Source organism: Electrona antarctica (genome assembly GCF_951216825.1).
Source record: "Electrona antarctica genome assembly, chromosome: 16".
In the NCBI taxonomy this organism is placed as follows: Eukaryota; Metazoa; Chordata; class Actinopteri; order Myctophiformes; family Myctophidae; genus Electrona; species Electrona antarctica.
In genome coordinates this window covers 167,230-184,048 of record NC_136797.1, presented here as the reverse complement: position 1 = coordinate 184,048, position 16,819 = coordinate 167,230, and the positions used below count along the sequence as shown (strand labels likewise).

General features: G+C 41.4%; 1 protein-coding gene across 1 annotated transcript in view; it reads left to right on the top strand.

Moving 5' to 3' along the window:
- The window catches only part of LOC306940272 (inositol hexakisphosphate and diphosphoinositol-pentakisphosphate kinase 2-like), a gene marked incomplete at its 3' end in the record, with an annotated part of 86,720 nt that overhangs the window by 66,460 nt on the left and 3,441 nt on the right, over positions 1-16,819 (top strand). Inside the window, exons 22-32 of the mRNA XM_079525294.1 lie at positions 49-163; positions 1,449-1,556; positions 1,688-1,810; positions 2,918-3,073; positions 4,291-4,317; positions 4,960-5,142; positions 5,832-5,907; positions 7,386-7,472; positions 9,082-9,252; positions 14,254-14,291; positions 15,962-16,004. Of these exons, the coding sequence (XP_079381420.1) occupies positions 49-163; positions 1,449-1,556; positions 1,688-1,810; positions 2,918-3,073; positions 4,291-4,317; positions 4,960-5,142; positions 5,832-5,907; positions 7,386-7,472; positions 9,082-9,252; positions 14,254-14,291; positions 15,962-16,004 (1,127 nt within the window). The remainder of the gene's footprint in view (positions 1-48; positions 164-1,448; positions 1,557-1,687; positions 1,811-2,917; positions 3,074-4,290; positions 4,318-4,959; positions 5,143-5,831; positions 5,908-7,385; positions 7,473-9,081; positions 9,253-14,253; positions 14,292-15,961; positions 16,005-16,819) is intronic.

The following is a 16,819-nucleotide window of genomic DNA, read 5'->3' as shown; positions in this document are numbered from 1 at the left end:
TAGGCTCTGCCACACTGTGAGTTTTCCTGTGATGTCTCCTCCAATCAGATACTCCCGAGGCGTGATGTCACCAGAGCGTCACGTGAGGACCAGGCTGTACTTCACCAGCGAGAGTCACGTTCACTCACTGTTGTCCATTCTACGATACGGAGTTCTATGTGATGTAAGTTCACTGTCCAGATTTATAGCTATTTACGATTTCTTTGCTAAGTTGATAACATATCGTTTTGGCTACTCCCTCTGGAAGGAAAATTAGCTACACAAAGAGTTTCGTCTTTACTCGAACCTCCAGCCTAAATTAACATAACTCAAGTGTCTTTTATAGTTTTATTGTCATTTTAACACAAACATACATTTAACACATGAACTAGCATTTAGGGTTCGGTTAGTTGGTGATTGGTTAGGTAAATAACCTGCATGAATGAGACAGAAATATACATAATACACTCGTCAATTACAGGCAGGTTTACAACACATGGATAACACATTATTCATTGATTATTAATAGTTTGCATTAACATACCATTGGTCAATGTGAACTGTGTTGGATCATCGTACGTTGGCACGAGGCTGGACTCATCTTAGTTGGTTGCACTAGAATCTGAGTCTCTATTTCCCTACACGCTCCTTAAGTCTGCCAATGGCTAAGCCCCTCCTTTGGTTTGAGGGTACAAGCCATTGGCTGTTGACTGTGATCAGGAAGTCACTCACTGGAACCATGAGTGTATGGTGATTACATGGGCTGGTGGAATGGTCTATTCTCCCACTATAGCTACTCTCAACTGGTTTATGAGAGTTTAGGGTTTAACACATTAATCATTTACATTCCTTTTAGGCACTGGGATTACATATCCACCTTTAGATAAATGCAGGCATAATGTTTTATAGTTAAACACAGTCATTGGGACATGTTGATCTGTTGTTCTTCACCGGCAGTGGGGCAACATTACTACCCCCGCATGGTGTCGTAATTCACACTCTTATCTCGTTCCTCCAGCAACTGCCAGGGGTCTGGGCAGTTTTGAGCTTAGGTGCATGTTACTGTTATTCCACAACATATTTATTAACCATTAACACATCCCAATATCCTGGATATTTCCACATTCACTCTATGTTGTCCATTCTACGATACGGAGTTCTATGTGATGTAAGTTCACTCTATGTTGTCCATTCTACGATACGGAGTTCTATGTGATGTAAGTTCACTCTATGTTGTCCATTCTACGATACAGAGTTCTATGTGATGTAAGTTCTATGTTACTAAGTTCTATGTTTCCATAGACCTCTCATTGTAGAAACAGCGTCCGCCGCTAGCATCCATAGACCTCTTGCTGCTGACTGGCTGGCTGGCCATGCTGGCCATGCTTATTTCATTTCAGTTGTTAGCTAGCAGGCGGGCGGGCGATGCAGGTTTTCATAGTAAATAACCATATATTGTTCTCTTCCAGGAGAGCAGAGATGAACAGTGGAGCAGAGCCATGGAATACCTCCAGGTGGTCAGCGAGCTCAACTACATGACCCAGATAGTGATCATGCTGTATGAAGACCCTAATAAGGTACTAATAATACTACCATATATATATATATATATATATATATATATATATATAGTTACTGATGGTAGGTGTATATTCTAGGACTGATGGTTCATGGTAGGTGCATATATATTGTATTTCTATATTTTTAGGACCCCAGCTCAGAGGAGAGGTTTCACGTGGAGATGCATTTCAGTCCGGGAGCTAAAGGCTGCGAGGACGACAAGAACCTTCCTTCAGGATTTGGATACAGACCTGCTAACCCTGACCCTGAGGCTAGTACCCCTTTCTACCCTAGTACCCTAGTACCCTAGTACCCTACTACACTACTACCCTACTACCCTAGTACCCTACTACCCTAGTACCCTAGTACCCTAGTGCCCTAGTACCCTACTACCCTAGTACCCTAGTACCCTAGTACCCTACTACACTACTACCCTAGTACCCTAGTGCCCTAGTACCCTACTACCCTAGTGCCCTAGAACCCTAGTACCCTACTACACTACTACCCTAGTGCCCTAGTACCCTAGTACCTTACTACCCTAGTACCCTACTACCCTAGTAGCCTAGTACCCTAGTACCTTACTGCCCTAGTACCCTACTACCCTACTACCCTAGTACCCTAGTAGCCTAGTACCCTACTACCCTAGTACCCTAGTACCCTAGTGCCCTAGTACCCTACTACCCTAGTACCCTAGTACCCTAGTACCTTACTGCCCTAGTACCCTACTACCCTACTACCCTAGTACCCTAGTAGCCTAGTACCCTACTACCCTAGTACCCTAGTACCCTAGTACCCTACTACCCTAGTACCCTAGTACCCTACTACCCTAGTGCCCTACTACCCTAGTACCCTACTACCCTAGTGCCCTAGTACCCTACTAGACACAGACAGACTGTACATCCACACAGACAGACTGTACATCCACACAGACAGGCTGTACATCCACACAGACAGGCTGTACATCCACACAGACAGGCTGTACATCCACACAGACAGGCTGTACATCCACACAGACAGGCTGTTCATCCACACAGACAGGCTGTACATCCACACAGACAGGCTGTACATCCACACAGACAGGCTGTACATCCACACAGACAGGCTGTACATCCACACAGACAGCCCAGACTGTACATCCACACAGAAAAGTCCTATTTGATTGCATTAAATGACTTTAAACAACATTAAACATTAAATTCACTTCAATCAAATCAAAATCAATCAAAATCAAACTTTGCCACTCGATCTGCCACTCGATCTGCCGTTCACTTTATGCATGCGCCTACCCTCTATAACATGCCCTCAGGGTTTGAATAGGTGTGTTACCAGGCAGATTAATGAGTATTAATCACTGATTGGTCGGTGTGTTACCGGGCAGATTAAGAATAGGTCGACAGTGAACGACAGTGACGACGAGACTCTGCCTCCTGACCGCGCCCCCCTCGTGACGTTCACGCCCCTGATGACCTCCGACCCCATCTACATCAGGAAGTCGTCGCTGCCGATGCGAGGAAAAAAGATCGGCTCTGTAGAAGTAAGTGATACTTATTATTAACTACATCAGCGCCAGTGCTGTAGTGGCCGCTAGCGCGCCAGTGCCAGACGTTTTTGAAAAAACTCCTAAAATGGCCGACAAACAGTTCCGGGCCGGTGCGGAACCAGTTAAAGATTAGGGCTGTAACGATACATTTTAACAAGATTTAGTAGAAGTAAGTGATACTTATTATTAAAGATTAGGGCTGTAACGATACATTTTAACAATATTTAGTAGAAGTAAGTGATACTTATTATTAAAGATTAGGGCTGTAACGATACATTTTAACAATATTTAGTAGAAGTAAGTGATAATTATTGTTAAAGATTAGGGCTGTAACGATACATTTTAACAATATTTAGAAGTATGATACTTTTTCTCAAGACTTAAATTATTGTTAAACATCTGCATTTCTTAATTTACAAGGAATCTACACAGCTAGGGAATGTAAAATAATTCCGTGATCCGCCTCACAGAAAAAGAGCAAAGCGAGCTAAGATTGTCCACACCCCCTCGTTCACTTTGCATTGGACTCAGTTTCCCAGAAGCCCTTGCAAGCGAGTTATATTTTGATTTATTTGATTTATTTTATTTATATTATTTTATTATATTTTGGCCCATAGCACTTATCCTACCCCCTTAGATAGCACTTTTTAGACTTAGATAGCATTTGAAACAGACTTATAGCATGTCATGTAGACAGCACAATAATTGCATTGTATGTAGTCATAGCACATCATAGTACATATGTATAGCATAGTATAGTATATATGTATATTTAATATGTATAGTGTCATTATATAGATATGTTCTAGTTACGTTCTTAGCTTACGCATGTTTCTTGATAAATGCATTTTATATATGTGATGTATTCCCATACTTTTGTTCTTGCCTAATGTAAATCGCTCTGGATTAAGAGCGTCTGCTAAATGCCTAAATTGTAAATTGTAAATTGTGATTTCCGGTTACGTCGTCATAACGCGTCAGCCTTGTCACGATGTCCGCGACAAAGACGTATTTCCATAATAATCATAATAATCATCTACCAACGGCCAATTAAACACTAAACAAATAGCGGGTTTAGCGTTTTATTACGTGTGGAAAGACAATGGAATAAATGTGGTGTGGCGGTTTATGGCGGTCAAAGTGTTAATCACCCTGAAGGTGAATTATAATACTTTGTTTTGTGTCTTCCATGTTTTCTTCTTGCTCTGCAGACAGACTTAATGAAGACATCACCTAAAGTATGACACACACACACACACACACACACACACACCTCCAGTCACGCCTACATATATGGTCACGCCTCGTGACATCACACCTCCATATATGGTCACGCCTCGTGACATCACAGCTCCATATATGGTCATGCCTTGCTCATGGAACCTTCTCGCTGCGTAGACTACAATCTTCTCTCTCTGTCCGTTGTGCTGAAACCGTGTCTCTGTCCGTTGTGCTGAAACCGTGTCTCTGTCTCTGTCCGTTGTGCTGAAACCGTGTCTCTGTCTCTGTCCGTTGTGCTGAAACCGTGTCTCTGTCCGTTGTGCCGTAACCGTGTCTCTGTCCGTTGTGCCGAAAACCTGTCTCTGTCCGTTGTGCTGAAACCGTGTCTCTGTCCGTTGTGCTGAAACCGTGTCTCTGTCCGTTGTGCTGAAAACCTGTCTCTGTCCGTTGTGCTGAAACCGTGTCTCTGTCCGTTGTGCTGATCAGACATCCGAGGTTCTGATTTCAGATTTTTCACAGCATTGTGATTCAGAACGTCTGATAAATGACAGCTTAATTGTATCTATATTTTAGATTTATCGTCTGATAAATGCTTAAATTGTAATATTTGGATGACTGTGCTGTGCCCCCCCCCTCCCCCCCCCCCCCCCCCCCCCAAGGAGGAGACACGCCCCCTCAGTGTGTCCAGCCCTGATTCTATTGGCCCGTGGCTCCATCCTCACGCCGCTACGTCGGGACATCGTCGTAGACGACCGTCGGGCGACCAGATCACCTCGTCTCCCGTTTCGCCCAAATCCCTCGCCTTCACGTCCAGCATCTTCGGCTCCGCCTCCTGGCAGCAGGTAAGCTTTATACCCTTTATACCCTGTACCCACATGCACACACACGCACGCACACACACGCACGCACACACACGCACACACATGTGTATTTGTTGTATTTGTTGTTTTCCATACCTATATGTTTAATTACTTTGTCTACTTATTATGTGTTTATCGTTGGTGTGAACCAGGTATAACACTAACCTAGTTAACCAGAGGAACACTAACCTGTTTAACCAGAGGGTTAGTGTTAGCTAACACTAACCTAGTTAACCAGAGGAACACTAACCTGGTTAACCAGAGGGTTAGTGTTAGCTAACACTAACCTAGTTAACCAGAGGAACACTAACCTGTTTAACCAGAGGGTTAGTGTTAGCTAACACTAACCTAGTTAACCAGAGGAACACTAACCTGGTTAACCAGAGGGTTAGTGTTAGCTAACAAACCTAGTTAACCAGAGGGTTAGTGTTAGCTAACACTAACCTAGTTAACCAGAGGGTTAGTGTTACTCTTTGTGGGTTCCTTTTTTCACCTGCACATATTTTTCTCTTTTATTGATGTTATCTTTTTGTACGGTTTTTATTGTGCGAATAAATAAAACTAACATCTCTGACAGGTCCTGGCAGAGAACACTTAAATAAAACTAACATCTCTAACAGGTCCTGGCAGAGAACACTTAAATAAAACTAACATGTAACAATCTCTAACAGGTCCTGGCAGAGAACACTTCTCACCTGCAAAGAGCTCCCAGAATGCACTCTGAACTCAAGCTGACTACTGGCTTAGGTAAGAAACACCCTAACGTAACCCTAACCCTAAGAAACTTTTGTAATCATAAGAATTATTAGTTGGTTCCAAAACCCAAAATCTGGGCCACTCACACTGGGTCACTCCAGCCTGGTGCTGTTCCAGTGAAATGTGTGACCATCTTGTTGTCTTCACAGAACTTACATGGAGGTCTTTGAATATTCACAGAACTTACATGGAGATCTTTAACCCATGTAGGCCTGACGTCGAAATTTAAAACATGTTTTCTAAATCCTGACTGTGGGAGCTATTAAGTATTTTTGCTAATTCAGTATTTTTCTATATAATGATTTAATGCATTTATTATTTGTTTATTTTGCTTGGTTTGTTTACACTTATTATTTCAGTCTTTGTGTTGCAGCTATATGCTTTTATTTTGAAGGTGATGGGCAGTTTTGGGGCACAGCTGAGGTTACTTAATTAATGAGCACACACAGTCAGTCAGCAGAGCACCAGGAAGGCATATGGGTTTTTACCAGCAGGTCAGGGATGAACCTGAACATTTTCCATCTTTTGCTATTATGTCTGGACCGAACATCTGAAAATAAACACCACTAAACTTCGCTTCCTGTCTGGACTCATTCCTACCTCTGCGTAAGATTCGCTACCTGGTGCCCTTAGTGGCTTTTTTAAGTTTTATTGTTGGTGTAAATTAGCCACTACACTGACAGTTTTCTGAAATACGTATGTTTCTATATCAGTGGTTCTCAATATTTCATGTCAAGGACCCCAAAAACTATAATGTAATTGGCCGCCGACCCCCATCTGAAAATATGTTGTTCCAGGGACCCCCCCCCCCCCCCCCCCCCCCCCAGAAGCAAAGATTTGAGTTAAAAACATTCGCTCTGAGAATATATTCAAAGATTTGCAACACATTTTCACGATTTTTCGAAAATAGCAGATCTACAAGCTCGAGCTTGTAGATTTGCTATTTTTCAAAAGCTAAAGTATAACATCACGCAACACCAAAAGGGGTTCCCGCCCAGAATGGGTTAAATATTTGCAGGGCTCGACGTTTAGAATTTTAACGTGTTGAAAAATGTAGTAGCACACAAATAATTTTAGGGTTTAGGGGAAAAGTTATCAAATAATGTTTTTCTTTAACATAATCATTCCCGGGATTCCTTCAAAATAGGAGCTCTGGGGTGCCGGAAAGACATGGCCGCTTTTACTCTGAACCCCCCCCCCCCCCCCCCTGAGTCTAAGTCTGAACAAATAAAGTTGATTGATTGATTGATTGATTACAAAATCGTTTTTATATCTATATAATCAATTTGTTTTTATTGCTGATAGACTATTTGTTATGCAGATAGACAGAACATCTGACATATACAGCTACAGTAGACTACTAACTTACTAAGTGTGCGTGCGTGCGTGCGTGCGTGCGTGCGTGCGTGCGTGCGTGCGTGCGTGCGTGCGTGTGTGTGTGCATGTGTGTGTGCGTGCTCTGTCTCCAGGTGTCTTCAGCTCCATGGTGCTAGGAGCTTCCTCCAGCGCTCCAAACCTCCAGGATTACCTTCTAACCCATCCTGCCTTTCTACATGGTATGACCCCTGACCCCTAACCTAACCCCTAACCCATCCTGCCTTTCTACATGGTATGACCCCTGACCCCTAACCTAACCCCTAACCCATCCTGCCTTTCTACATGGTATGACCCCTGACCCCTAACCTAACCCCTAACCCATCCTACCATTCTACATGGTATGACCCCTGACCCCTAACCTAACCCCTAACCCATCCTGCCTTTCTACATGGTATGACCCCTGACCCCTAACAGAGCCAGGACAATAGCAGTAACACAAAGCCATTCAGATTCAAAATCAGACCAATATGGTCTGAGGTTGACACTAATGGGCTTGATGGGTGGACCTAATCCCCTCAAAAGTCTCATCATCAAGGTTGAATCATCAATCAACACTTTAATCATTGACCTCAGAGGTATACGACTAATTAATTGCCCAGACTCTTCTTCAACCAAGATGGCGAAAGCAAACATTCTTTGTTCGGTACTCATACAATAGTTTGGTACAAAACACTGAAGTCCTTAAACCAGGACCCTAACCCATCCTGCCTTTCTACATGGTATGACCCCTGACCCCTAACCTAACCCCTCCTGCCTTTCTACATGGTATGACCCCTGACCCCTAACCTAACCCCTAACCCATCCTGCCTTTCTACATGGTATGACCCCTGACCCCTAACCTAACCCATCCTACCATTCTACATGGTATGACCCCTGACCCCTAACCTAACCCCTAACCCATCCTGCCTTTCTACATGGTATGACCCCTGACCCCTAACCCATCCTGCCTTTCTACATGGTATGACCCCTGACCCCTAACCTAACCCCTAACCCATCCTGCCTTTCTACATGGTATGACCCCTAACCCCTAACCTAACCCCTAACCCATCCTGCCTTTCTACATGGTATGACCCCTAACCCCTAACCTAACCCCTAACCCATCCTACCATTCTACATGGTATGACCTCTGACCTAACCCATCCTGCCTTTCTACATGGTATGACCCCTGACCCCTAACCTAACCCATCCTGCCTTTCTACATGGTATGACCCCTGACGTCTAACCCCTAACCCATCCTGCCTTTCTACATGGTATGACCCCTGACCCCTAACCTAACCCCTAACCCATCCTGCCTTTCTACATGGTATGACCCCTGACCCCTAACCTAACCCCTAACCCATCCTGCCTTTCTACATGGTATGACCCCTGACCCCTAACCTAACCCATCCTGCCTTTCTACATGGTATGACCCCTAACCTAACCCCTAACCCATCCTGCCTTTTTACATGGTATGACCTCTGACCCCTAACCTAAATAGATTAGTAGTATATCGCAGAGGTACGGTAACTGTAATGTAATGGTAATGTAACGTAACATTATATTTCCAGGTCCGTCCATCTGTCCGTTAGACATTGATTAGTAGTATATATAATGTATATAGTTATATTTATATTTCCAGGTCCGTCCATCTCTCCCTTAGACACATAGATTAATGTATTGTATTATAGTGTATATAATGAATATATTTATATTTATATTTCCAGGTCCGTCCATCTCTCCCTTAGACACATAGATTAATGTATTGTATTATAGTGTACATAATGAATATATTTATATTTATATTTCCAGGTCCGTCCATCTGTCCGTTAGAAACTCTCCACAACTCTCTGTCTCTGAAGCAAGTGGACGACTTCCTGGTGTCTGTCTCCACCTGGTCACATGACCCCTCTGGCTCCAACATGGCCGCCGCCACCTGGTCACATGACCCCTGTGGTTCCAACATCGCCGCCTTGTCTGCAGGTTCCTTACCTTAACTTAACTTATGTTATGTTACCTTCCCTTCTCTCCTAGCTAGAGACCTAGATACCTTGCCTTCTCTCCTAGCTAGAGACCTAGATACCTTTCCTTCTCTCCTAGCTAGAGACCTAGATACCTTTCCTTCTCTCCTAGCTAGAGGCCTAGATACCTTTCCTTCTCTCCTAGCTAGAGGCCTAGATACCTTTCCTTCTCTCCTAGCTAGAGGCCTAGATACCTTTCCTTCTCTCCTAGCTAGAGACCTAGATACCTTTCCTTCTCTCCTAGCTAGAGGCCTAGATACCTTTCCTTCTCTCCTAGCTAGAGGCCTAGATACCTTTCCTTCTCTCCTAGCTAGAGGCCTAGATACCTTTCCTTCTCTCCTAGCTAGAGGCCTAGATACCTTTCCTTCTCTCCTAGCTAGAGGCCTAGATACCTTTCCTTCTCTCCTAGCTAGAGGCCTAGATACCTTTCCTTCTCTCCTAGCTAGAGACCTAGATACCTTTCCTTCTCTCCTAGCTAGAGACCTAGATACCTTTCCTTCTCTCCTAGCTAGAGGCCTAGATACCTTTCCTTCTCTCCTAGCTAGAGGCCTAGATACCTTTCCTTCTCTCCTAGCTAGAGGCCTAGATACCTTTCCTTCTCTCCTAGCTAGAGACCTAGATACCTTTCCTTCTCTCCTAGCTAGAGGCCTAGATACCTTTCCTTCTCTCCTAGCTAGAGGTCTAGATACCTTTCCTTCTCTCCTAGCTAGAGACCTAGATACCTTTCCTTCTCTCCTAGCTAGAGGCCTAGATACCTTTCCTTCTCTCCTAGCTAGAGGCCTAGATACCTTTCCTTCTCTCCTAGCTAGAGGCCTAGATACCTTTCCTTCTCTCCTAGCTAGAGGCCTAGATACCTTTCCTTCTCTCCTAGCTAGAGGCCTAGATACCTTTCCTTCTCTCCTAGCTAGAGGCCTAGATACCTTTCCTTCTCTCCTAGCTAGAGGCCTAGATACCTTTCCTTCTCTCCTAGCTAGAGGCCTAGATACCTTTCCTTCTCTCCTAGCTAGAGGCATAGATACCTTTCCTTCTCTCCTAGCTAGAGACCTAGATACCTTTCCTTCTCTCCTAGCTAGAGGCCTAGATACCTTTCCTTCTCTCCTAGCTAGAGACCTAGATACCTTTCCTTCTCTCCTAGCTAGAGGCCTAGATACCTTTCCTTCTCTCCTAGCTAGAGACCTAGATACCTTTCCTTCTCTCCTAGCTAGAGGCCTAGATACCTTTCCTTCTCTCCTAGCTAGAGGCCTAGATACCTTTCCTTCTCTCCTAGCTAGAGGCCTAGATACCTTTCCTTCTCTCCTAGCTAGAGGCCTAGATACCTTTCCTTCTCTCCTAGCTAGAGGCCTAGATACCTTTCCTTCTCTCCTAGCTAGAGACCTAGATACCTTTCCTTCTCTCCTAGCTAGAGGCCTAGATACCTTTCCTTCTCTCCTAGCTAGAGGCCTAGATACCTTTCCTTCTCTCCTAGCTAGAGGCCTAGATACCTTTCCTTCTCTCCTAGCTAGAGACCTAGATACCTTTCCTTCTCTCCTAGCTAGAGGCCTAGATACCTTTCCTTCTCTCCTAGCTAGAGGCCTAGATACCTTTCCTTCTCTCCTAGCTAGAGGCCTAGATACCTTTCCTTCTCTCCTAGCTAGAGGCCTAGATACCTTTCCTTCTCTCCTAGCTAGAGGCCTAGATACCTTTCCTTCTCTCCTAGCTAGAGGCCTAGATACCTTTCCTTCTCTCCTAGCTAGAGACCTAGATACCTTTCCTTCTCTCCTAGCTAGAGGCCTAGATACCTTTCCTTCTCTCCTAGCTAGAGGCCTAGATACCTTTCCTTCTCTCCTAGCTAGAGGCCTAGATACCTTTCCTTCTCTCCTAGCTAGAGACCTAGATACCTTTCCTTCTCTCCTAGCTAGAGGCCTAGATACCTTTCCTTCTCTCCTAGCTAGAGGCCTAGATACCAGTGTTAATTTTGTTGACTAAGACTAAGTCGACTAAGGTTTTTCAGACTAAATAAGACTAAGGTCTAAATAAATAGACTAAATAGGTCTTAGTCCTAAAAGTACTAGAAGTACCTAGAAGTACAGCGTAGTACACATATTAATATTATAGAAGTACAGCGTATTACACATATTAATATTATAGAAGTACAGCGTAGTACACATATTAATATTATAGAAGTACAGCGTAGTACACATATTAATATTATAGAAGTACAGCATAGTACACATACTAATATTATAGAAGTACAGCGTAGTACACATACTAATATTATAGAAGTACAGCATAGTACACATATTAATATTATAGAAGTACAGCGTAGTACACATACTAATATTATAGAAGTACATCATAGTACACATATTAATATTATAGAAGTACAGCGTAGTACACATATTAATATTATAGAAGTACAGCGTAGTACACATATTCATATTATAGAAGTAAAGCGTAGTACACATATTAATATTATAGAAGTACAGTGTAGTACACATACTAATATTATAGAAGTACATCATAGTACACATATTAATATTATAGAAGTACAGCGTAGTACACATATTAATATTATAGAAGTACAGCATAGTACACATACTAATATTATATAAGTACAGCGTAGTACACATATTCATATTATAGAAGTACAGCGTAGTACACATATTAATATTATAGAAGTACAGCGTAGTACACATATTAATATTATAGAAGTACAGCATAGTACACATATTAATATTATAGAAGTACAGCATAGTACACATATTAATATTATAGAAGTACAGCGTAGTACACATATTAATATTATAGAAGTACAGCATAGTACACATATTAATATTATAGAAGTACAGCGTAGTACACATATTCATATTATAGAAGTACAGCGTAGTACACATATTAATATTATAGAAGTACAGCGTAGTACACATTAATATTATAGAAGTACAGCGTAGTACACATATTAATATTATAGAAGTACAGCATAGTACACATATTAATATTATAGAAGTACAGCGTAGTACACATATTAATATTATAGAAGTACAGCGTAGTACACATATTAATATTATAGAAGTACAGCGTAGTACACATATTAATATTATAGAAGTACAGCGTAGTACACATATTAATATTATAGAAGTACAGCGTAGTACACATATTAATATTATAGAAGTACAGCGTAGTACACATATTAATATTATAGAAGTACAGCGTAGTACACATATTAATATTATAGAAGTACAGCGTAGTACACATATTAATATTATAGAAGTACAGCATAGTACACATACTAATATTATAGAAGTACAGCGTAGTACACATACTAATATTATAGAAGTACATCATAGTACACATACTAATATTATAGAAGTACAGCGTAGTACACATACTAATATTATAGAAGTACAGCATAGTACACATATTAATATTATAGAAGTACAGCGTAGTACACATATTCATATTATAGAAGTACAGCGTAGTACACATATTAATATTATAGAAGTACAGCGTAGTACACATATTAATATTATAGAAGTACAGCGTAGTACACATATTAATATTATAGAAGTACAGCATAGTACACATATTAATATTATAGAAGTACAGCATAGTACACATATTAATATTATAGAAGTACAGCGTAGTACACATATTAATATTATAGAAGTACAGCGTAGTACACATATTAATATTATAGAAGTACAGCGTAGTACACATATTAATATTATAGAAGTACAGCGTAGTACACATATTAATATTATAGAAGTACAGCGTAGTACACATATTAATATTATAGAAGTACAGCGTAGTACACATATTAATATTATAGAAGTACAGCGTAGTACACATACTAATATTATAGAAGTACAGCGTAGTACACATACTAATATTATAGAAGTACATCATAGTACACATACTAATATTATAGAAGTACAGCGTAGTACACATACTAATATTATAGAAGTACAGCGTAGTACACATATTAATATTATAGAAGTACAGCGTAGTACACATACTAATATTATAGAAGTACAGCATAGTACACATACTAATATTATAGAATTACAGCGTAGTACACATATTAATATTATAGAAGTACAGCGTAGTACACATATTAATATTATAGAAGTACATCATAGTACACATACTAATATTATAGAAGTACAGCGTAGTACACATATTAATATTATAGAAGTACAGCGTAGTACACATACTAATATTATAGAAGTACAGCGTAGTACACATATTAATATTATAGAAGTACAGCGTAGTACACATATTAATATTATAGAAGTACAGCATAGTACACATATTAATATTATAGAAGTACAGCGTAGTACACATATTAATATTATAGAAGTACAGCGTAGTACACATATTCATATTATAGAAGTACAGCGTAGTACACATATTAATATTATAGAAGTACAGCGTAGTACACATATTAATATTATAGAAGTACAGCGTAGTACACATATTAATATTATAGAAGTACAGCATAGTACACATATTAATATTATAGAAGTACAGCGTAGTACACATATTAATATTATAGAAGTACAGCGTAGTACACATATTAATATTATAGAAGTACAGCGTAGTACACATATTCATATTATAGAAGTACAGCGTAGTACACATATTAATATTATAGAAGTACAGCGTAGTACACATATTAATATTATAGAAGTACAGCATAGTACACATACTAATATTATAGAAGTACAGCGTAGTACACATATTAATATTATAGAAGTACAGCGTAGTACACATACTAATATTATAGAAGTACAGCGTAGTACACATATTAATATTATAGAAGTACAGCGTAGTACACATATTAATATTATAGAAGTACATCATAGTACACATACTAATATTATAGAAGTACAGCATAGTACGCATACTAATGTATATTAATGTATATATTATAGTACAGTATGGTAGTATTATAACACTAATGTATATTTTATACTCATTGCAGTGAAGAAAGCTCCTCTCAACACATATACTCCTGCTAAGGTATGTATCGCTGGTATGCATCGGTATGTATCGGTATGTATAGGTATGTATAGGTATGTATCGGTATGTATCGGTATGTATAGGTATGTATCGGTATGTATAGGTATGTATCGCTGTCTCTAATGAAATCTGTGTAATGTAATAATGTAATTATAATAAATAAACTAATGTAATTATTAGGGCTGTCAATCGATTAAAATAATTAATCACGATTAATCGCAAATTAATCGCATATTTTTAATCCGTTCTAAATGTACCTTAAATCATTGGTTTTCAACCCACAGACCACCATTTGATGAGATTCAGCCTTGCAGACCCAAACTAAAGATGATGTATTGATGTTGGTACCATTAGGAGAGATAACATGGTGTTGGTACCATTAGGAGAGATAACATGATGTTGGTACCATTAGAGATAACATGGTGTTGGTACCATTAGGAGAGATAACATGATGTTGGTACCATTAGAGATAACATGGTGTTGGTACCATTAGGAGAGATAACATGATGTTGGTACCATTAGGAGAGATAACATGGTGTTGGTACCATTAGGAGAGATAACATGATGTTGGTACCATTAGAGATAACATGGTGTTGGTACCATTAGGAGAGATAACATGATGTTGGTACCATTAGGAGAGATAACATGGTGTTGGTACCATTAGGAGAGATAACATGGTGTTGGTACCATTAGGAGAGATAACATGATGTTGGTACCATTAGGAGAGATAACATGGTGTTGGTACCATTAGGAGAGATAACATGGTGTTGGTACCATTAGGAGAGATAACATGATGTTGGTACCATTAGAGATAACATGGTGTTGGTACCATTAGGAGAGATAACATGATGTTGGTACCAATAGGAGAGATAACATGATGTTGGTACCATTAGAGATAACATGGTGTTGGTACCATTAGGAGAGATAACATGGTGTTGGTACCATTAGGAGAGATAACATGATGTTGGTACCATTAGGAGAGATAACATGATGTTGGTACCATTAGGAGAGATAACATGGTGTTGGTACCATTAGGAGAGATAACATGATGTTGGTACCATTAGGAGAGATAACATGATGTTGGTACCATTACCGTTATTATTGAGAGTGTAAAATGGAACCAAATGGACCCATAAGGGTCCACTTGGTTTCATTTTACACTCTCAAGAGTTAAAGATCTATAAGGGTCCATTTGGTTACCAACTCTCCATAGCTGCATGGGGACCACCTGGAACCCTCAAGGACCACTGGTGGTCCCCGGGCCACCTGGAAGCCCCTCAAGGACCACTGATGGTCCCCGGACCACTGGTTGAGAACCACTGCCTTAAACAGATCGTTTTCAAGTTTGTAATACTCTTATCAACATTACATGGAAGTAGACAAATGCTTGCTTTATGCAAATGCACGTGCGTGCGCACGCTGACTGACTGACTGACTGACTGACTGACTGACTGACTGACTGACTGACTGTGAGAGAGAGAGAGATGCAACACAACCGCTCTCACAACCGCTCTCTCAAACTTCAGCGTGCGTTGCGTTAATCACGTGTCAATTACATTAGTGCCGTTAAAAGGATCTTGCGTTAACGCGTTATTATCGCGTTAACTTTGACAGCCTCAGTAATTATGTAATCTCCGAAATGTAATCTGTGTAATGTAATCTCTCATAAGGTGCTGCCCTGTCCCTTCACGCAAGGAACAAAAGTCCTCGACAGTAAGTACTTCTACTCCATTGCTCCATGCGCTACCCGCCCCTCTAGACCAGAAAGCACGCTGGCTGGGCCAGGCTACCCGCCCCTCTAGACCAGAAAGCACGCTGGCTGGGCCAGGCTACCCGCCCCTCTAGACCAGAAAGCATGCTGGCCGGGCCAGGCTACCCGCCCCTCTAGACCAGAAAGCACGCTGGCTGGGCCAGGCTACCCGCCCCTCTAGACCAGAAAGCATGCTGGCCGGGCCAGGCTACCCGCCCCTCTAGACCAGAAAGCACGCTGGCTGGGCCAGGCTACCCGCCCCTCTAGACCAGAAAGCACAATGGCCGGGCCAGGCTACCCGCCCCTCTAGACCAGAAAGCACGCTGGCTGGGCCAGGCTACCCGCCTCTCTAGACCAGAAAGCATGCTGGCTGGGCCAGGCTACCCGCCCCTCTAGACCAGAAAGCATGCTGGCTGGGCCAGGCTACCCGCCCCTCTAGACCAGAAAGCATGCTGGCCGGGCCAGGCTACCCGCCCCTCTAGACCAGAAAGCACGCTGGCTGGGCCAGGCTACCTGCCCCTCTAGACCAGAAGGGATGCATACTTAGTTTAGACTAGTCATTGGTTAGACATGGGTTAAGGTTAGGTTTAGGTGTGCTGCCCTGTGGGAGGTTAGGTTTCTGGTTTAAGGACTTCAGTGTTTTGTACCATACTCTTGTATGAGTACCGAACAAAGAATGTTTGCTTTCGCCATCTTTGTTGAAGAAGAGTCTGGGCAATTAAGTTTTAGTCTTACTAGAAGTACTAAAAGTTTCTCAATCTTATATTTAGTTTTAGTC